Genomic DNA, 22,474 nt, shown 5'->3' with positions numbered 1-22,474 from the left:
AGAGAATATATATTTATCTGTTTGTTGGCACCTCCTGAATTCACCAGTGTGGTCGTGCTTCCCCCTGCAGGTGTTGCTGAAGAATGAACCTCTGCACCCGTTTGGTCTGGCCGTGTATGAAGACTACATCTTCTGGACAGACTGGGTGAGGAGGGCTGTGCTCCGCGCCGACAAATACACCGGAGGAGACATGAAGGTCCTGCGTGCTGATATCCCCCAGCAGCCCATGGGAATTGTCGCCGTGGCCAACGATACTAACAGCTGTAAGGTTTCTTTCCCCACCCCTGTATTTGTGCAATGGCTGTTTAGTGACAACATGAAAGGATGTCAGAACAGTTGTTGTCCGTCTCAGTCATCTAAAATCATCCAAAACCAATTTCCCTTAGGCATCCAGGTTGTAAAGTACACCCCTAGTGTAGTTGTTCACATAGCTGACTTTCATGCAGCTTGACATCCTTGTTCACTCAAATCCTGTGATTGACTGGCAATCAGTCAACAAACAACAGAACAAGCTGAGTAAAAAAAGTAGAAGTAAAATGTAAGACAATGCTTGACAGATTTATATTGTTTCATTTTGGTGCGCGGCTGACAATTGCAAGCAACCTGCAGGCAGGCACCGGCATAAATATTATTTTATGTGACATTGATGGTGAGCGGCCTGTCATCATCTGCACAGAAGCAGTTGTTGGGGTTCTTCAAGTGTATTTATGATAGACTGAATTAATCCAGGGACGGAATTGGATTTTCAGAAGTGGGGTGGTGATACACAATTGGCTTGAGTACAAGGGGCATGGTTTGAAAGATTCCAAGAATTTTTTTTTCTTTTTGTCCTTTTATCTGTGTAAAACAACTTTAATACCATTTTACTCATGCCTAAATTTCATTAGATGCATGTTTTAGATTATTAGAAATACCTGATAAGCTATTGATTTATTTTGCATGTGTGAAATAACAAAATTAATATTAAAGGAAACAATTGTGGGCTATCCACAATTTATATGGGGACGGCGTGGCGCTGTTGGGAGAGTGGCCGTGCCAGCAACCTGGGGGTTCCTGGTTCAATCCTCACCTTCTACCAACCTCGTCACGTCGGTTGTGTCCTGGAGCAAGACACTTCATGCTTGCTCCTGATGGGTCGTGGTTAGGGCCTTGCATGTCCGTCTCAGTCATCTAAAATCATCCAAAACCAATCTCCCTTAGGCATCCATGTTGTAAAGTAAACCCCTTGTGTAGTTGTTCACGTAGCGGACTTTCATGCAGCTTGACATTATTGTGCCGCGCACCAAAATGAAACAATATAAATCTGTCAAGCATTGTCTTACATTTTACTTTCACTTTTTGGCCATCAGTGTGTGAATGGGTGAATGTGGAAATAGTGTCAAAGCGCTTTGAGTACCTTGAAGGTAGAAAATCACTATACAAGTATAACCCAATTATCAATTATTGTATGCATATGTATGTGCATGTATATATATATATATATATATATATATATATATATGTCTTAATAAGGTTATCCAAAAAATAGTGCTCGATACCGTAGTAGAGCGCAATATATGTATGTGTGGGAAAAAAAATCACAAGACTATTTCATCTCTACAGGCCTGTTTCATGAGGGGGGGGTACCCTCAATCATTAGGAGATTTTTTTTTTTCTTCTCCTGATGATTGAGGGTACCCCCCCTCATGAAACAGGCCTGTAGAGATGAAATAGTCTTGTGATTTTTTTTCCCACACATACATATATATATATATATATATATATATATATATATATGTCTGTATAAATATGTGTAAATATATGTATTTAAATATATATATACAGTATATACATATATATGCATATATGTGTGTTTAAATATGTGTAAATATATGTATTTAAATATATATATATATACAGTATATAGATATATATTTGTGTGTGTGTATATATATATATATATATATATATATATATATATATATATTTGTGTGTGTGTATGTATGTATATATATATATATATATATATAATATATATACAATTTAATTCATGATTAAAAAAGTAAAAAAAAAAATGTTTCACATAAATAAAGTGTGACTTTTTTTTGCAATGCGAAGGGAGGGGAGGGCTCCAAACAAAATTTTGCTTATGCAATTGCAAATGTGCTCTGTATCAGAACAAACCATCTTGTAACACAGTGCTTCTCAATTATTTTCTGTCATTTTCTGTGAGACAGAAATTTTACTGCTACCCCTTTGAATTTAATCACTGTTGAGAACTTGATAATGTCTGTATTTAAATTTAATTTTTTTTTTTACTTTTTAAGTTTTCATCTACAATACAGAACAACGAAAAGAAAACCAAACATTTAATTTTTAGGGAAAAATAACATCTGGTGAATCTGTACCACTAGATGGAGCCCGCGTGCCACCAGGGGTACTCGCCCTACTGTTTGAGAATAAATGCACTAGAATGATCATGCAATGTAAAACCTTCCTTCCTGTTCTCTGCACAGGCGAGTTCTCGCTGTGTCGCGTTAACAACGGAGGATGTCAGGACCTGTGCTTGCTGACGTCAGAAGGGAGGGTGAACTGCAGTTGCCGTGGTGACAGGAAGCTTTTGGAGGACAACACTTGCATAGGTAATACAATAATAGTGTATGCGTGGCTCTTGAATCTCTCGAGTCAAGTTCAGAAGAGTTGATAACAAATCCAGATGAAGAAAATGTAATAATCGATATGGATAAAAGTATTGGGACTCATGGTCGATCTTTGAAGATTCCACTAATTTGTAAAGACTTATTTTGGAGTGCGTCTTTGAGATTCTTGTGGTTTTACGGGGCAGTTCTTCCACACCAAACACATCCAAGTATGCCTTTATATAAATTAAACATGAGCCTGGGAAAAGGAGTGAATCTGTTTGGATGAGCTGTGACGAATAAATCTCCTTTCTTCGCCTTCAAGCTCTCAACACGACGTGCAATAACATTGACGAGTTTGAGTGTGGGAACGGAGACTGTGTGAACTACACGCTGACTTGCGACGGCATGGCTCATTGCAAGGACAAATCTGATGAGAAGCAGTCTTATTGTGGTGAGGAGAAACACTTTCTCTGTTGTGATGAGTTGATACAAAACTATTGTTTTTTTACCCTTGTACGCTATTATTACTTTATATCATCTCCTGGCTTGTGTTACAGCCAACCGTGTGTGCAAGAAGGGCTACAGGCGGTGTGTTAATGGCCGCTGTGTGGGGCATCACTCCTGGTGCAACGGACAGGACGACTGTGGAGACAATTCTGATGAGCTTTTCTGCAACAGTGAGTCAATTCATTTTATGTCTTGCAGATACTTTTCCTATGGAAAGATTTTTCAGACAGTGAGACCACTGCGGATATAGTATGGAGCTGTTTGTTTGGCCGTCACAGTGCATATTAACGAACATACAATAAATTGCTGTAAATATGCAGGATTTAGCACATATTCATTGTCCCAAATATAATAGGAACAGACATAAAATCACAATACATGCCATATAATGCAGTAAAAATAACAGTTAAAGGAAAACTGTATAAAACGGATACATTAATACAGTTTTAGTAACACAGTTAAGATATAATCATCGATTGCAACACATTCAGCCAAACAGTGCATGTACGTTTGTGCGACCCAAATGTATTAACAGGGGAGCGATCACATTAGTAAAAACACTTATTCGTTTTTACTTTGTGGTTATTTTAGCGTCGTGGTATTGCTTTCCAGTATGAAAATCTGTGAAATCTAACTGCGGAGGAGTGATTGCAACCCATTTAGCACCACAGTGCTCGTGCGTGTGCCGCCCAATTGTATTTACAGAGGAACGATCGCATTAGCAAAACTACACTTCTTAGTTGTGAATGTGTGGTTATTTTGTCTTCTTACTGTGGAGGAGCGACTGCAACACATTCAGCCTCACAGTGCACATGCTTGTGTACACCCTCAATGTATCTATAAGGTAGCGATCCCATCCATCCATCCATCCATCCATCTCCTTCCGCTTATCCGAGGTCGGGTCGCGGGGGCAGCAGCCTAAGCAGGGAAGCCCAGACTTCCCTCTCCCCAGCCACTTCGTCCAGCTCTTCCTGTGGGACCCCGAGGCGTTCCCAGGCCAGCCGGGAGACATAGTCTTCCCAACGTGTCCTGGGTCTTCCCCGCGGTCTCCTACCGGTCGGACGTGCCCTAAACACCTCCCTAGGGAGGTGTTTGGGTGGCATCCTGACCAGATGCCCGAACCACCTCATCTGGCTCCTCTCGATGTGGAGGAGCAGCGGCTTTACTTTGAGCTCCCCCCGGATGGCAGAGCTTCTCACCCTATCTCTAAGGGAGAGCCCCGCCACCCGGTGGAGGAAACTCATTCCGGCCGCTTGTACCCGTGATCTTGTCCTTTCGGTCATAACCCAAAGCTCATGACCATAGGTGAGGATGGGAACGTAGATCGACCGGTAAATTGAGAGCTTTGCCTTCCGGCTCAGCTCCTTCTTCACCACAACGGATCGATACAGCGTCCGCATTACTGAAGACGCTGCGATCCCATTAATTAAATTGTATTTGTTAATTTTTACTTTGTGTTTTTTTTGGCGTCTTTGTATTGCTTTCCAGTATGAAAATGTATGAAATGTAACTGCAGAGGAGCGATTGCAACTGTCAGCTATTAAACGCAATTTGTTAATTTTGACTTTGCGGTTGGGGAGCAATTGCAACCCATTCAGCCACACAGTGCTTGTGTGTGCGCTTCCTAAATTGATCTATAAAGGAGCAATCGCATGAATTACATTTCATTTGTTAATTTTGACATTGTGGTTATTTTGCAGTCTTTCTATTGTGTCATGATATGGAAGTTTGTGAAACGTAACGATGGAAGAGCGATTGCAACACATTGAGCCAAACAGTGCATACCCCAAATGTATCTATAGAGGAGCGATCGCATGAAGAACAATGCTTGTTTTTGTGCTTGTCAGCCACGCTGTGCTCAGCTGAACAGTTCCAGTGCAGAGATGGAAGCTGCATCTTAAACTCTACCAAGTGTGACCAAAAAGTGGACTGTGAGGATGCCAGTGATGAAATGAACTGCAGTAAGTTAGAATGAAACAGGCTGACAAAACCACAGAAGAAGACTCCCTATGAGGCTGCGCTGTGAAGTAGTTTGTCTCTCTCATCTCTCCTTTTCTAGCTGCCACAGATTGTTCCAGTTATTTCCGTCTGGGAGTGAAAGGAACGACATTTCAGAAGTGCGAGTTCACCACCCTCTGCTATGACCCCTCTTGGCTTTGTGACGGAGCAAACGACTGTGGAGACTTCTCAGATGAAAGAAATTGCCCAGGTTCTCTGCAGTACAAATTGATTTTCACTAAATGGGAAGGCAGTGGTTTGAGACAAAGGTTGTTTTGCACGTGGGAATCAGTGCATGATGTGCAACTCAAATATGTATTACATATTATATACTCTTATGTTGATAAGTAACTTTGTGTAAATCCACTAGGGAGTGGCAAAACCAAGTGCCCGACGCCTTTCTTTGCCTGTCCCAGTGGACGTTGCATCCCGATGAGCTGGACCTGTGACAAAGAGAACGACTGCGAGAACGGTGCTGACGAGGCTCATTGCGGTAAGTCAGCATCCTCTTTGTGTCAAATTATGTTACATCGTTACACAGGCTTCATACGCTCCCTCTGCCTGGATCTTTTAGATAAATTCTGCTCAGCCACCCAGTTTGCGTGTGGCAACCATCGCTGCATTCCCAACTCCTGGGTGTGCGATGGAGCCGATGACTGTGGCGACAGCAGCGACGAGGACAGTAAATGCAGTAAGTGACCACGATTGTCAGCGTCAACATATGTATGCCATTTTAATACAAAATATATTACGAGGAGTGTAACGATACATGTACGTTTGTATTTGTAATTATAGTTATACTGATACAACTTCTGATGCAATACCGATATTGCAGCTGAGTATTGGCAAATACAAGTCTGATACGATATCAGACTACGATTGTACTTTAATTGCTTATTTTCTAGTCAATCAAGTCAAATTTAAGACTTTTAAATACTTTTTAAAAACATAATGAATACCATTTAAGAGTGAGACCCATTTTGGGGCGGCATGGCATGGTGAGTAGAGCGGCCGTGCCAGAAACTTGAGGGTTGCAGGTTCACATCACTGCCGTTGTGTCCTTGGGCAGGACACTTCATCCTTGTCCTCAGTGCCGCTCACACTGGTGAATGAATGATGGTGGTTGTGGTCGGAGGGGCCGTAGGTGCAAACTGGCAGCCATGCTTCCGTCAGTCTACCCCAGGGCAGCTGTGGCTACAAATGTAGCTTATCACCACCAGGTGTGAATGAATGATGGGTTCTCACTTCTCTGTGAGCGCTTTGAGTATCTAATAGAAAAGCGCTATATACAAACCCAGTTTCCATATGAGTTGGGAAATTGTGTAAGATGTAAATATAAACGGAATACAATGATTTGCAAATCATTGTATTCCGTTTATATTTACATCTAATACATTATTATTATTATTATTATTATTTTATATCCATAATGGCACCAAAAAGACAAAGGAAAAATGGGTTGATTAATTTCCAGTACAGTAAATGAAATAAATGTAGTTGATACATAACATTAAAGAGGCTAAAACCAATCCAATGTAGGACAATTAGTAATCTACAATTCCTCATTACCTGAAGTGTGAATAGGTCAAGCTTTGTTACGATCGGCTAAGCCAAAGTAGGACTGCAAAGCAGAGAAAAAAACAGCCAGCAAAAATAAGAATGTTTAATAACAGCGCACTTGAGGAGAGGAAAATGAAAAACGAAAAGCGCACTCAAAAAAGGAGAGGAGAAGAACAAAAGACGCACTCGGAAGGAGTGGGGGAAAATACAACACAACAATACCGGGTCTGAGCCACTGGAAAGGTAGGGGTAAGGAAAGTCACGAAAGGAAAATAATGTTCACCGGTAAATGCCAAGCTTCCAAGTTTCCAATCAACTGGCACTGAGATGACTGGCATGGAAACTTAAGTAGGACAAAAGCAAATTGGTTGCAGGTGTGTGTGGGTGGCTCTGCACTGGAACTCCAAAACCAGGTACTGCAAAGAAGAGTAGAAAGGAGGCAGCAGGGCAACCAAACACATAACAAGCTTGTTGTGACGTTTTCCATCTCTACTGAACAATGACCGCACACTGCTGTCATCAATGCACGCCTCTTTGTTTGTTTACATGTTTCAGTGGGAAGTGAAGTGTTTAAAAAACAAGTACACAATGCTTGTTTTTGAACCCTTTACTTCAAGGGACTGAGAGATAGAGGCAGGGTGGCATCTTTCTATTGCATTATGTTATGAAAGTTTGTGAAATATAACGGTGGAGGAGCGATTGCAACACATTCAGCCACACACGTATCCCAAATGTATCTATAGAGGAGCGACGTGCACAATATCAATATCAGTAAAATAAGAATAGTGTAGCTGAATGACAGGAAGAAAAACTCTGACTTGCTTGGGGATACGTCGTTTGGAACCACCTTATTCCTTTTCATGTTTGAATCTCAGGGCACTGAATATAAACAAGCCATCTTTTGTGGGGAAGAATAACAACTTACTAATATTCGGTCCATATGGTAATAGGATGGTAAAGTGGTCCCAGTTATTATCATCTCGCGCAGGGTTGTCCAAAGTGCGGCCTAGGGGCCATTTGCGGCCCACAGCAAATAGTTGAACATTCTAAAAATAATATTACGAAAAAACACCTAAAAAGATGAATAAAATAGCAAATAAGTGTAAAGTAACGGGAACATTTTTAAATGACGGTAAAAACTATTATGCACAATTTATTTTTTTATTGATTCAGATTACTTCTTGCTTCTCCAGAACGGTACTGCTAACAAATTACCTAATTTATTTCTATAATTTTTCAAATGTAATTTGAACACACCTTTATCTGCAGCCATACTTGCCAACCTTGAGACCTCCGAATTGGGGAGAGGGGGGGGGGGGGGGGGGGCGTGGTCGGGGGGGGGGGGCGTGGTTGGGGGCGTGGTTAAGAGGGGAGGAGTATATTTACAGCTAGAATTCACCAAAAGTCAAGTATTTCATATATATATCTATATATATACAGGTAAAAGCCAGTAAATTAGAATATTTTGAAAAACTTGATTTATTTCAGTAATTGCATTCAAAAGGTGTAACTTGTACATTATATTTATTCATTGCACACAGACTGATGCATTCAAATGTTTATTTCATTTAATTTTGATGATTTGAAGTGGCAACAAATGAAAATCCAAAATTCCGTGTGTCACAAAATTAGAATATTACTTAAGGCTAATACAAAAAAGGGATTTTTAGAAATGTTGGCCAACTGAAAAGTATGAAAATGAAAAATATGAGCATGTACAATACTCAATACTTGGTTGGAGCTCCTTTTGCCTCAATTACTGCGTTAATGCGGCGTGGCATGGAGTCGATGAGTTTCTGGCACTGCTCAGGTGTTATGAGAGCCCAGGTTGCTCTGATAGTGGCCTTCAACTCTTCTGCGTTTTTGGGTCTGGCATTCTGCATCTTCCTTTTCACAATACCCCACAGATTTTCTATGGGGCTAAGGTCAGGGGAGTTGGCGGGCCAATTTAGAACAGAAATACCATGGTCCGTAAACCAGGCACGGGTAGATTTTGCGCTGTGTGCAGGCGCCAAGTCCTGTTGGAACTTGAAATCTCCATCTCCATAGAGCAGGTCAGCAGCAGGAAGCATGAAGTGCTCTAAAACTTGCTGGTAGACGGCTGCGTTGACCCTGGATCTCAGGAAACAGAGTGGACCGACACCAGCAGATGACATGGCACCCCAAACCATCACTGATGGTGGAAACTTTACACTAGACTTCAGGCAACGTGGATCCTGTGCCTCTCCTGTCTTCCTCCAGACTCTGGGACCTCGATTTCCAAAGGAAATGCCAAATTTGCATGGTTGGGTGATGGTTTGGGGTGCCATGTCATCTGCTGGTGTCGGTCCACTCTGTTTCCTGAGATCCAGGGTTTTTTGTATTAGCCTTAAGTAATATTCTAATTTTGTGACACACGGAATTTTGGATTTTCATTTGTTGCCACTTCAAATCATCAAAATTAAATGAAATAAACATTTGAATGCATCAGTCTGTGTGCAATGAATAAATATAATGTACAAGTTACACCTTTTGAATGCAATTACTGAAATAAATCAAGTTTTTCAAAATATTCAAATTTACTGGCTTTTACCTGTATATAGATATATATCTATATATATATATGTATATAAGAAATACTTGATTTTCAGTGAATTCTAGCTATATATATATATATAGCTATATATATATATATAGCTAGAATTCACCAAAAGTCAAGTATTTCATATATATATATATATATATATAAGAAATACTTGTCTTTCAGTGAATTCTATCTATATATATATATTTTTATTTTATATATATTTATAAATAAAAGAAATACTTGAATTTCAGTGTTCATTTATTTACACATATATACACACTACTCATTGTTGTACTTGAAAGTGCAATGCTTTGCAGCCAGAAGCACAGCCTTATGTACTACATACATACTAAATACACAGTCATGAAAACACAGTTGTTCTACTAACTGTACTGTGCTTGCTGCTTACTTACTAAAAAAACAAACAACACTTACCTTTCACTATTTGAGTAGCCTTTGTTCTGCCATTTGCGTACTGGCGAGCGATCTCTGAATCCGGGAACATATCCTTCACGGATTTGTTGAAGACATCCGCAAATGAGAACGGGATGTTGCTTACAGCTGTCAGCATAGCCATCTTTGTCTCGGCATATGTTACACCATCGGGTCTCCATTTAGCGAGGTGGCCCATAACTGGGCTGGGACCGGTGCTGCGCTGCCGACGCTTTGTGCTTCGCTGTCCGTTCGGCCACCATGTTCAATGGAGAAGTCTGTTCTAGTAATTTAACAAAATTTACAGGCAACATACCCCTTCCCCTTCGAACTGCCCTGGATAAACTGAAATTCTTGTTTCCATTCGTTTTGGAACTTACAAGCGTATTTCTTCATCTTACTCGTCGTCGGCGACACCATTGCTGTATCTTCCTCGTCCGCATGGAGCTGGAGGGGGCGTGGCCTCCAGCTCCGGCTGGAAATCGAGAGAAAATCGGGAGAAAATTTGTCCCGGGAGGTTTTCGGGAGAGGCGCTGAAATTCGGGAGTCTCCCGGGAAAATCGGGAGGGTTGGCAAGTATGTCTGCAGCTGGCACCGGGGCAGCTTCTTTAGCAGCAGGTGTCTTAGATTTTCAAAACACCGTCGTAGCAATGCTTGTGTTTCAGGTGGTTGTTAAGGTTTGAAGTGTTGAAGCTCGATGTTACTTCCTCCTTGTGGAATGTTTGCAGAACATTTGTGTGCGAATAGCATTCAAAATGTCTTCCTCTGAAACAGGGAAAGAAGTCTCAAATGATCAACGGCATGTTTATTCACACAAGTAAGAGAAAAGGAGCACCGGATCGGCTCACCTTAACCCGCCGACAGCACTGTATGGAAAATCTCACCTCATTTTTTGGAATTAGTAATCAGATTTATCAGTGGGACGTCGTTTTCTAGCCGACCTTTATCATGCACCCTTATTAATAACACAAAGCTGACATGTCGGTTGTTTTTTGGCTTTTAAAATCAAACATACCAAAATGAGTGTGCGGCCCTGGATGGAAAATATTTGGACACCTCTGATATAACCTTGTATTGATGATTACTATCAAACACAATGCTGTGCTTTTATTGACAGAAACCAAAACATGCAGTCCGGAAGCGTTCCAGTGTCCTGGATCCCACATGTGTATCCCTCAGCGCTGGAAGTGTGACGGCGACAAAGACTGTCCTGATGGGGCTGACGAGAGTGTCAAAGCTGGCTGTGGTAAGCGCAGAGCGGGATTGGTCATACTCAAAGACAGAAAAAACGCATCATATTCAATTCATGAACTCATTATAACGTGTTTCTCAGTTTTTAACAACACATGTGGCAACAGCGAGTTTATGTGCCAGAACCGTCAGTGTATCCCCAAGCACTTTGTGTGTGACCATGACAACGACTGCAGCGACGGCTCAGACGAGTCGCAGGAATGTGGTGAGTGGACCTGCGAATTGTGGCTCACTTTGGACACATGAGTCACCAGCACTTGAACTGTCCTAAAAATGGACTTTATATACACACTGCAGAATACCCAACATGCGGCTCCAATGAGTTCCGCTGTGCCAATGGACGCTGCCTTATCCAGAGCTCATGGGAGTGCGATGGAGACTTCGACTGCCACGACCACTCAGACGAAGCCCCCAAAAATCCACGCTGCACGGGACCAGGTTTGACAGTATAACAGAAACCCCATTATGGAAGTCAGGTTAACGTCACAGCTTGATTTCCCTCTCATGTGGAACAGAGAAGAAATGCAACGACACGGCATATGCGTGCAATAATGGAATGTGTGTCAACGAGACGCTGCTCTGCGACCGTAAGGACGACTGTGGCGATGGCTCGGACGAACTTAACTGCTTCATTAACGAGTGCCTGAACAGCAAACTGAGTGGTTGCTCACAGCTCTGTGAGGATCTGAAGATAGGCTTCAAGGTGTGGTAACATATTAAGTATTTCAATTTGAAGCAGTCTGTTTGGTCTTTACCTGCTGTGTGCCCGGTCACCTCGCAGTGTCGATGCCACCCCGGATTCCGTCTGAAAGATGATGGGAAGACGTGCGTGGACGTGGATGAGTGTACAAGCACCTATCCCTGCACACAGCGCTGCATCAACACCCACGGCAGCTTCCACTGTCTGTGTGTAGAGGGGTTCCAATTTAGCCCTGAAAATCCCACCATCTGCAAATCTACATCTGGTGAGAGACGCTGCCCAACATCACAGTCATTCTCTCTGTCGATTATTCTATCCAATTTGTAGCTGCAAACATAGCCATTCTTAAACAAGCTCAAATTATCTTAAAAAAAATTAACAACTTTTCTTATTTCAAGCAACAACAAAAAAATCTGGGGTAAGAAAAATGAACTTGGCTGGAATTCTCATGTTCTTAAACTGAGATATAATTTACTTAGGGTCGATTCAAGAACTTTTCATTACAGATTCTAGATTTAGGATTCTTCTTCTTTATTGATAAGAAATCTCTTAAAATTTAAGAAATGCTCTTAAAATTGCATGTTTTAAGCAGAAATACAATGATTCCTAAAAAAGTAAAAAGGAGACCGACCTAACTGCATTCTCTTCCATGTACGCACATCACCATCTTTTCAGTGCATAAACCACGTTACGCATAAATCATATAGCCTACTACCATGTCAATACACAAAGTAAAAATCATGACATGTAATGCATTATATTGTGCCAAGCAAATACCACCCCATATGTGCCTGATGCAATACAGTACCAGAAACCGCAATTAGCCTTGCTAATGTTGGAACGCATTTCCTCAGCGTATCAGCATATTGAGAATAAAATAGGCAGTTGGGTGACACATCAACATACAGGCCAACGGGCATATACCGTATTTCCCCCGTTAGCCTATATGTCGATGTGTCATTGACCTGGCTAGCATGCTAAGCTACACGAGTGTGATGGTGCTTCGCTCCTAAACATTCGTTGCACAAACATACTAGCTTTGTTAGACAAGGTCATAGGCTGTATTGGACAATATAGCAAGTTGAAAAAATGATGAAAAAATCTTCTCCGCCTTCAATCTTCTCCATCTTTCAAAGGCATCCCCAATACAAATCCTCGTTTTGTTCCTGTTTTTGTCATGAATAAGTTGAGAATTGTAACAACGCCTTTTAGATTTACAAAGGTCTGACATGTTTAGTAACTTTACCAGTGGCAGTAGCTCGACGAAGAGGGCGGTGCGTAACTGGCAACCTGGATGTGACTCACTCACAGACTTTCTAATTGGTCAAACGGTGGAGGGCGGGGCATCGAAATGAAAATTAACATATCCCGGCTGAACTACTGTTATCAGTTATAGAGGTATTCGAAAATAATGCCTTTTGATGTATCAGGGCCAATAAATGATGACTTGACATTAAAATATTACTTACGGCACCTTTAAGACAAATATTCTTACTAAATTGTGGAATAATTTTTTATTAGAAAAAATTATGAATTTCTAGCAAAAATACCTTCATAAGAATTGGCTACATATACCTTTTTAATATAAAATAATTTTTCATTTGTAGAAATTCCTTAATAAACTAGATATGATAAGTTGCTTGAAATAAGACTCTTTTAACTTTCTTTAAATTATTTTCATTTCATTTTCCTTTATTTAACCAGGTAAAAAACCTAATTGAGATTAAAATCTCTTTTACAAGAGTGGCTAAATGTGGGTTTTGCAGTGTGGGATTGTGCAGAAAATGTCCTATAACAATCATATAAATGTAATAATGTACAGACATTTTTCCATAATTCCACATTTTTCATTCAACATTTAAAGTTTTGTTTAAGCTCATCAACATCTATATGCAATTTCTACACACACATGGCCTTCTCCAGTTACATTCATGTTTTCTTTTGTGCAGATGTGGAACCCTTCCTAATCTTTGCCAACCGCTACTACCTAAGAAAGCTCAGCCTGAACGGCTCCAACTACACTCTCATCAAACAGGTGAGATCTGCGGCTTCCGTTACATTACAGTGTAATAATTGTGGTTCTGACTAATGCACCGCCTGCACCTTGACAGGGCTTGAACAACGCTGTGGCTCTGGACTTTGACTATCGCCAGCAGATGATTTATTGGACTGATGTGACCTCACAGGGCAGCATGATCCGGCGCATGCACATCAATGGCAGTGATGTTCAGGTCAATACCAAACCTGCTCCGTACACTACTTAAAGTGAAAATAACTCTGACGTGTTCACAATATAGGTTCTGTTTGATTGACAGGTCCTCCATCGCACATCACTTAGCAACCCAGATGGGCTTGCAGTGGACTGGGTGGGAGGAAACCTGTACTGGTGTGATAAGGGGCGGGACACTATTGAGGTGTCCAAGCTGAATGGGGCGTACCGGACAGTTCTTGTCAACAATGGCTTGAGAGAACCTCGAGCCGTAGCTGTGGATGTACGATATAGGTAAGAATACTTATCACGTATATTTTTTACAATTACATATAAACACAGAATGTCTGGTTGTTCACAGGTGATTTTTCAATATACCTAATTTAGGCCCATCTCGTATAGTATGATCCGATTTAAATCAGCAGGTGACTCCAAATGATTGACAGTATTGGTCTTGGTCTTTTCTTCTATTTTAGTGAAGTCGTTTACAAAAGGTAAACATAATAGGCTATAGGCTACTTGGGGCTAGCATCTACACAACAGCTAAGCACACAATAGCACACAAGCAAGACATAAGCGTCCTAATTGAACAATATTGCTGGTTAAAACTAAACTTACCAACAGAACTAAGTATCAAATGATTATAGTTGCATATTACTTTCAGATACAAAGTCTCCGAGACAGAGGCGTAATACAACGTATTCAGTGACTTACGTGTCCGCATCATTCAACTTCCTGTGTCATAAGCTCAACTTAATGAACTATTGTGGCCATTGTGTGTTGCCAAAACATCAATTACCTCTCTACTATAATTTAGAGACAGCATAAGTCCATTCCAGACAGTTAATAAAAAAAAAGGTCAGTTTAATCATTTCACTTGATCAAGCCTGTCTTAGCATGCTACAAGAGAAAATAATTAAAATATGTATGATTCGTGCGGAGATCATATCAGATCAATATCTGTATCGGCCAATACTCAACACTCCAATATCGATATCGTATTGGAAGTGAAAAAGTTGTATTGCGACATCGCTTATTTTTTCACTGATATTGAAAACATGATTAAAAACACATTTTGTCTTTGTCTTAGAATATTAGTCTACAAAGGGTTCTTGAAAAAGAATGGTTTGTATTATATTTAAAGTTGTTTTACAGTCGAGTCATTACTGTATTACTTTTTTAACTATTAAGATGTTATTTCGTATTTTCTGGCTTAGGTTTTGTCCCGTTATCATGCAATAATTGTAATACTGCACGTTTGTTTGACAGCTACTTGTATTGGTCCGACTGGGGGGACACTCCTCACATTGGGAGGATTGGGATGGACGGAACCAATAGGACTGTCATTGTGGAGGATAAGATCACCTGGCCCAACGGCCTGACACTGGACTTTGTCAATGATCGCATCTACTGGGCTGACGCCCGAGAGGACTACATTGCCTTTGCTAGCCTGGATGGAACCAACAGACACACAGGTAAACCCCCCCCCCACACACACACACACACACACACGCACACACACACAAAAATATGTATAAGTGGGGAGATGCTTTAGTTTTTTTGACGCCGGGTACCAACTTTTATGATTGCCTCCACACTGCACAAACAGTCTTGACCCAGGATATTCCGCACATCTTTGCCATGACCCTGTTTGAGGAGTATATCTACTGGACTGACTGGGAGACCAAGTCCATCAACAGAGCTCACAAGACTCTGGGAGTCAACAAGACCTTGCTGATCAGCACCTTACACAGACCAATGGATGTCCATATTTACCACCCGTATCGCCAACCGGACGGTAAGATAAAACCACTTTGCGGATCCTTTATAGCCTATCTGGACATGACTACATTTAAATGGAATTCCCTTTACTGCAGTGGCCGATCACCCATGCCAGACCAACAATGGCGGCTGCAGTAACCTGTGCCTGCTGTCACCCGGAGGGGGCTACAAATGTGCCTGCCCCACTAACTTTTATCTGGGAGCAGATGGCAAACAGTGTTTGTCCAACTGCACTGCCAGTCAGGTGTGCTACCTTAAATGACTACATTGTTAACAACTTACATTAAAAAATGTACAATTTCTTGATGCCATTTATCTCAATCTCCCTTTTGTCTTTTCAGTTTGTTTGCAAAAATGACAAGTGTATTCCATTTTGGTGGAAGTGTGACACTGAAGACGACTGTGGGGATCGCTCCGATGAGCCCGCTGACTGCCGTAAGTGCTCAATCCCATCTGTTGTGCCCAAACGATACATGTATTGTATTTGTAAAGTGATTTTTTTTTAGCACAGTACAGATGCATACCGAGTTCCCACACGGCACACATTAAGGGACGGGAAGTGTAACTGTTAACGATACATATAGCATTTGGCTACCCGGAATCATCTTATTAAAATGGCGTAACAATGCATGATGGCATCTCATTACCATGACATCTCTAATAATAATATTCATTTAATAATAACTTGTCTTTGCCTTTGTAGCTGAGTTTAAGTGCAGACCTGGTCAGTTCCAGTGTGGAACAGGAATTTGTACAAATCCCGCCTACATCTGTGACGGAGACAACGACTGCCAAGACAATTCAGATGAGGCCAATTGTGGTACGCACAGGCTAATAAATTGTTTCATTTTCCTAGCTGTTATAAAACCTTTGTGACTCACCTTCCAGACATCCACGTGTGCCTGCCCAGTCAGTTTAAATGCACCCACCCGAGTCGCTGCATTCCTGGCATCTTCCGTTGCAATGGACAGGACAACTGCGGCGAGGGGGAGGACGAGAGAGATTGTCGTAAGTAGCACATTCATCGAGAAAATTGTCATACAGTGGAAGCTTGAAAAACAATTCAGGCATATGGTGACACTGGACAAAGGTGTTGGGACCACACAGGAGTCTCTCATCTGAATGTGACACTTAAATAATAGTACCTGTTTTATACAGTACTGCGCAAAAGCCTTTGGCCAACTTTAGATTAGTTTTTTTTAGCAATTATATATTAACAAAATATTGATGACCCTTCTACCCATTTGTTTTCTACAACTAGTAATTTGCTCTGCTAAGGCCAAAATTGTTAATAAATGGGGGGTCGTATTTTTTAGTAGTCAACCGTCTGGTTCATTGTGGATGACACGCAGTGCAACTATGAGTGTGAGGAGGTGGCCAGTTCCATTGATGCTATAGTGACTCAACTAGTGAAAATACCAACACATTTACCCAGATACTCACTAAACTTGAATGGATTCTTCCTCGGCTAATGTGCCACACTCCTTTTATAAAACAAAGTGGGAATAGATTTTTTATATTTTGAGTAATACTGCCAACTGTACTATCCTTCTATTTGTTGTTTTACTATGTCAAAATGTAAACAAGATCATTAGAATAACATAGCAAGTGGTACCCCAAGTCTTTTGTACATTACTATTACCGTATTTTGTTCTCTTATACTGTATGTGAAGAAGTGAATTATATTTATATAGCGCTTTTTCTCTAGTGACTCAAAGCGCTTTACATAGTGAAACCCAATATCTAAGTTACATTTAAACCAGTGTGGGTGGCACTGGGAGCAGGTGGGTAAAGTGTCTTGCCCAAGGACACAACGGCAGTGACTAGGATGGCGGAAGCGGGGATCGAACCTGGAACCCACAAGTTGCTGGCACGGCCACTCTACCAACCGAGCTAGATCCTTTTTCTTGTAATACTCTTTGTAGTCTAACACCCAGATAAACCTAGATCTGACCAGATTTATTAAAATACTATTTTACTTATTTACTCAAATGTTCCATTATTTTTTAATTGACAGGTATGGTGACCTCATGTATGTCGGCAAGTTAAGTGTTATAATAAAAGCCTTCAACAACCATAAAAAAAACTAAATAAACACCCAGACAAATTTATTCCAAAGATTTGGGTTGAATTCCAAATTGTGCAATTGCTTGTATTTCATCACATGACAAGAATGGCAACCAAGCCAATATGACTGTTGTGCAGCAAGCATCGCGCAAAGTCTCCGAGTACACGAGGGGCCCAGATCTTCCTGCAAAAAGCAGATACGAGCAAAAAATCAAACTATGTAATGGAATGGATCTCTATACTTTATTAAAAAAAGGTTTTGTCGAGTGATATCAAGGATTATCTGTCTGTGGATTTACCAGACATATCCCACCATCTTGTGCTCCAGATGTCATTCTACTCGACAAAACAGATGAAAACTTAGAAAAGCATTTATGCCTACAACTTCTTTGTATTTGGCTGGGTCAAGGAAATTGGTTTCAAAAGAAGCTACTGGATAAATACACATCGTTTTTGCTTGGTTAAGGTTGCATTTAATGATTTAACTTGCCGCCATGTAAACAAACTCACCGACTATAACACTCCACAGTTTGACACCCGTGACTGCATTTCCATTTAACACACTGACAATTACTGAATCATCTCCATATTTGATTGTTGTTGTTGTAATATGTACTCTGACACATTTGTGTACAAAATAAACAAGAGGGGAGACATAGAAGTGATTTACCTAACAAAGTATTGACCCTGACATTCTGGTTTGTGTTTGTTAAAAAGTAAAATACAAATAATATCATGATATTTTGTCCCTTTCAGGCAAAACTGGACAATCATGCATTACATACTATACATTACCTTTTGCACTATATTAATTTATATTATTATGTGTTGTCAACTTTGTACTTTTTCTTATGTCATTGCCTGAAATAAATAAATAAATGAAAAAAATAAATGAAATGAATAATATTTCAAACGGGAAATATTAAACATTAAAAGTATATCAGAGAAACCTTCAACGAAGTGATCACGGCAAAGTTAGACACAGCTCCTCCCTTGTACTTAAATGCGTGATTTTCTTGACGTTTATCGTAAAATTTTGCACTCTTCCGCTCTTCTTGATTACCTCTCGAAGAACTTTGAAGAAATCTTTATGCTTTACGCGATTTGAACAGTTTGTAAAACCGAAAACGCAAGCATAGGGCAATTTTCTTCGAGAAAAACTAAATGGTGCCTATAGTACCCATTGAGAGCAGACACTGGCTTGACCACCACGCATATATAACGAGCTGAGCGTGACGTCATATAAATCCAAGCAATTTAATGTTGTTTTAGTGTTGCTGTGTTTGCTGTCCAGAAGTCAGTCGGTCTAAAGATCCGTCTGTCCTTCCTGTTACAGCGGAGGTGACATGTGCCCCCAACCAGTTCCAGTGTGCCGTCACCAAGCGCTGTATCCCAAGGGTGTGGGTATGCGACAGGGACAACGACTGTGTGGACGGTTCTGATGAGCCCGCCAACTGCAGTAAGACCCAACTGACCACACACACCTGTTCTCATGAGTACTTATCCGTTAGTAGGATTGTTTTTGCAAAATATGTCGCAAAAGGGAATAAGCGGTAGAAATGGATGGATGGATGGATGTTGCAAAAAATGTAATTAGTAGAAAAAAATATTTTGCTGTGAGGGTTTGCACAATTGCACAAAGCTTGTGCAGATGCAGTGTGAAAATATTACAATCGAAACATAATATAGTGCTTAACTTTTTGTAATATTTTGTACTGTACATCTTAAACATTACCTGGGAAATAAAAACAAATATATGGCCCAAGTAAATATTACAATCGAAACATAATATAGTGCTTAACTTTTTGTAATATTTTGTACTGTACATTTTAAACATTACCTGGAAAATAACTACAAATATATGGCCCAAGTATCCCAAAATTGCACCTGCAGATGATCTCACTATATAGGCTCTTTGATGATTTTCAGGCATCCTGTTATGATCAGATTTCTATTAATCAAACACTGGTTGTGACTATTTCTCATTTCACCGCTTAAGTATATGTAAATTTTCCCCATTCTTGCAAAATCTGCTAAGTTTTCGAGTATGTTAAAAGCTTTCAAATAGGTGATTTAGACACTAAAATTATAATAATAAGATTGATTTTTGCGCAGTTGATGAATTTAAGTGTACATAATATCACGACTAACTGTGCAAAGAGTTCGGATCCCACAGCTCTAATAAAATAGAACATTACAGTTGACCAGCTTATAGCATAGCATAGAAACATGAAATAAAATATAATTTCATAAATTGAAAATACTATTACATAAAACAGAACATAACGTGCCTATGAATATTCTTATTCTCAGGGCATTAAATTGATCGCAACTGGACTGTTCAAATTGTCTTGGAAGACATTTTACTACTCATCCGAGCAGGCTTCATCGGATCATGCTCACAGGTTTAGTTAGATAAAACAGCTCCAGACTGAGAGCCTGGTGTAAGATAAAAGTTAAAGTTAAAGTTAAAGTACCAATGATTGTCACACACACACACTAGGTGTGGCGAGATTATTCTCTGCATTTGACCCATCACCCTTGATCACCCCCTGGGAGGTGAGGGGAGCAGTGGGCAGCAGCGGTGGCCGCGCCCGGGAATCATTTTTGGTGATTTAACCCCCAATTCCAACCCTTGATGCTGAGTGCCAAGCAGGGAGGTAATGGGTCCCATTTTTATAGTCTTTGGTATGACTCGGCCGGGATTTGAACTCACAACCTACCGATCTCAGGGCGGACACTCTAACCACTAGGCCACTGAGTAGGTCTAAAGTAGTTATCCTCTACAAGAGGGGACATGGCCAGACAAGGATACCTTCGCTCCACTATTAAGATACAATGGGAAATTTCGACCAGCACAACAGTCATAAGGATGGAACTACTGTCGTTAGCGTTTCATTCAATTGTATCAATGGTCAAAAGGGCACCTGAAACCAAAGTGCCTGAGAGATTCAATAATTTAGCCTTTAACAACAAGACACTGGTACTTTTGGTCTCACTGCTTTGTGTCTTAACAACTATTGTTTTTCACCACAATAGAGCGAAACCATCCTTGTCTGAGCATGTCCCCTCTTGTAGAGGATAAATACTTTGGATCCTGCACCACGCCATCAGATCAAAGCTGTCCTATTTAAGAACTAATGATGAATCCTGCTCTGGTTAGAGGCAAAATGTTTTCTATTTGATGTCTTGAGAACACAACATAACACAACATATAAGGAAACCTAAACATGATTACATGAAATATGCAGTTATAATATTCATATATAGTACATATTCTGTATGTTACAGTATGTTATACTTAAATGATTTAACCCCTATCATTTTGTTGGTTCACTGCAAGCTAAATGATATGTACATGTTGCAAATCAATACAATTTACAATGGCAATTAAATAGTTTTGAGATCAAATTTATTTGATGTAGAATACATCAAATGCACAGGCTTACCTGGGCTTAAGCCCGGGGTCGCCCACCCAAACAGGGGCCATCGATTTTGACGGCAAAATGCAATGATTGCTGGCAATCACACAGCTCATCTTCGTGTAGCGATTGTGTACTCTCTCTCTCGGCTGTGCTGTTTTTTCCTACTGGTCTGAGCGGGGCGCGAACCCATGTCGCCGGTGTGAGAGGCCAGTGCGCTGACAACCATACTTGCCAACCTTGAGACCTCCGAATTCGGGAGATGGGGGGGAGGGTTTTAAGGGGGGAGGAGTATATTTATAGCTGGAATTCACTGAAATTCAAGCATTTTTTATATCTATATTTATGTAGTACAGTACACAGTAATGAAAACAACAGTTGTTCTACTAACTGTACTGTTTTTGCTGCTTACTTAAAAAAAACAAAAAAACAATTACCTTTCACTATTTGAGTAGCCTTTGTTCTGCCATTTGAGTACTGGCGAGCGATCTCTGAATCCGGGAACATATCCTTCACGGATTTGTTGAAAGCATCCGTAAAGCTTGCAGCTATCAGCATAGCCATCTTTGTCTCGGCATATGTTACACTGAAATTCTTGTTTCCAATCATTTTGGAACTTGCAAGCGTACTACTTCTTCTTCTTACTCGTCGTCGCCATGACTGTCTCTTCTTCGTTCTTCTGCTTCGTCTCTGTTATATTTTTGGACATTACTACTTGCCGTAGTTTTGAAGCAATGCATGATGGGAATCCGGATGTTGTGTGTCAGTGTATTAATGTGCCGGCTGGAATAAACACACGCTGAGAAATAGCTCTGTGCCTGCCTACTTTATGGGTTATAGATAAACCTATGGATAAAGGACACATATATAATAGTCTCCTTTTCAGGTGAGAGAGGACGCTAAAGGCAGTGCCTTTAAGGCACGCCCCCAATATTGTTGTCCGAGTGGAAATCGGGAGAAATTCGGGAGAATGGTTGTCCCGGGAGATTTTCGGGAGAGGCACTGAAATTTGTGAGTCTCCCGGAAAATTCGGGAGGGTTGGCAAGTATGCACTGACAACTGAGCTTCAAGCAGAGGCAATCTCCCAGATCGCCAACACTATTCCTTAAGTTGACTGGCTTCTGTTACACTCGCACCAACGTGCATGAACAAAATCATTTTTAAAATGGATATTATTTTTGCATTGTTGCTGTTCTGTTGAGTAAAATCATGACTTGTTTTTTCAAACTGGGTTTTTGGGGTGCGGTGAGGGGGATTTTTTAGGTTGGGGGGTGGGCTGAATACATCCAAGCTAATCAAAAACATTTTCAGCATTTTTTTATATAGTTCCAATGAGGCAGGAATGCTGAGCCAGCATTC

The 22,474-nt window shown here is 40.6% G+C and overlaps 1 protein-coding gene across 2 annotated transcripts in view; it reads left to right on the top strand.

Moving 5' to 3' along the window:
- LOC133570887 (low-density lipoprotein receptor-related protein 1-like) overlaps nucleotides 1–22,474 on the top strand; it is a 281,878-nt gene that overhangs the window by 232,811 nt on the left and 26,593 nt on the right. For both annotated transcript variants that reach the window (XM_061923679.1, XM_061923678.1), the window contains exons 44-66: nucleotides 71–263; nucleotides 2,496–2,621; nucleotides 2,944–3,072; nucleotides 3,179–3,298; nucleotides 4,976–5,089; nucleotides 5,188–5,337; nucleotides 5,497–5,619; nucleotides 5,701–5,817; nucleotides 10,802–10,930; nucleotides 11,018–11,140; nucleotides 11,233–11,373; nucleotides 11,451–11,638; nucleotides 11,717–11,900; nucleotides 13,585–13,670; nucleotides 13,747–13,866; nucleotides 13,951–14,138; nucleotides 15,114–15,319; nucleotides 15,454–15,642; nucleotides 15,722–15,870; nucleotides 15,968–16,061; nucleotides 16,330–16,446; nucleotides 16,515–16,634; nucleotides 19,030–19,152. In XM_061923679.1, the coding sequence (XP_061779663.1) occupies nucleotides 71–263; nucleotides 2,496–2,621; nucleotides 2,944–3,072; nucleotides 3,179–3,298; nucleotides 4,976–5,089; nucleotides 5,188–5,337; nucleotides 5,497–5,619; nucleotides 5,701–5,817; nucleotides 10,802–10,930; nucleotides 11,018–11,140; nucleotides 11,233–11,373; nucleotides 11,451–11,638; nucleotides 11,717–11,900; nucleotides 13,585–13,670; nucleotides 13,747–13,866; nucleotides 13,951–14,138; nucleotides 15,114–15,319; nucleotides 15,454–15,642; nucleotides 15,722–15,870; nucleotides 15,968–16,061; nucleotides 16,330–16,446; nucleotides 16,515–16,634; nucleotides 19,030–19,152 (3,229 nt within the window). The remainder of the gene's footprint in view (nucleotides 1–70; nucleotides 264–2,495; nucleotides 2,622–2,943; nucleotides 3,073–3,178; nucleotides 3,299–4,975; nucleotides 5,090–5,187; nucleotides 5,338–5,496; nucleotides 5,620–5,700; nucleotides 5,818–10,801; nucleotides 10,931–11,017; nucleotides 11,141–11,232; nucleotides 11,374–11,450; nucleotides 11,639–11,716; nucleotides 11,901–13,584; nucleotides 13,671–13,746; nucleotides 13,867–13,950; nucleotides 14,139–15,113; nucleotides 15,320–15,453; nucleotides 15,643–15,721; nucleotides 15,871–15,967; nucleotides 16,062–16,329; nucleotides 16,447–16,514; nucleotides 16,635–19,029; nucleotides 19,153–22,474) is intronic.

This window comes from Nerophis lumbriciformis, linkage group LG28, assembly GCF_033978685.3.
Source record: "Nerophis lumbriciformis linkage group LG28, RoL_Nlum_v2.1, whole genome shotgun sequence".
Lineage (NCBI taxonomy): Eukaryota > Metazoa > Chordata > Actinopteri > Syngnathiformes > Syngnathidae > Nerophis > Nerophis lumbriciformis.
The sequence above is the reverse complement of the archived record's forward strand: the minus strand, read 5'-3'. Positions and strand labels throughout refer to the sequence as shown.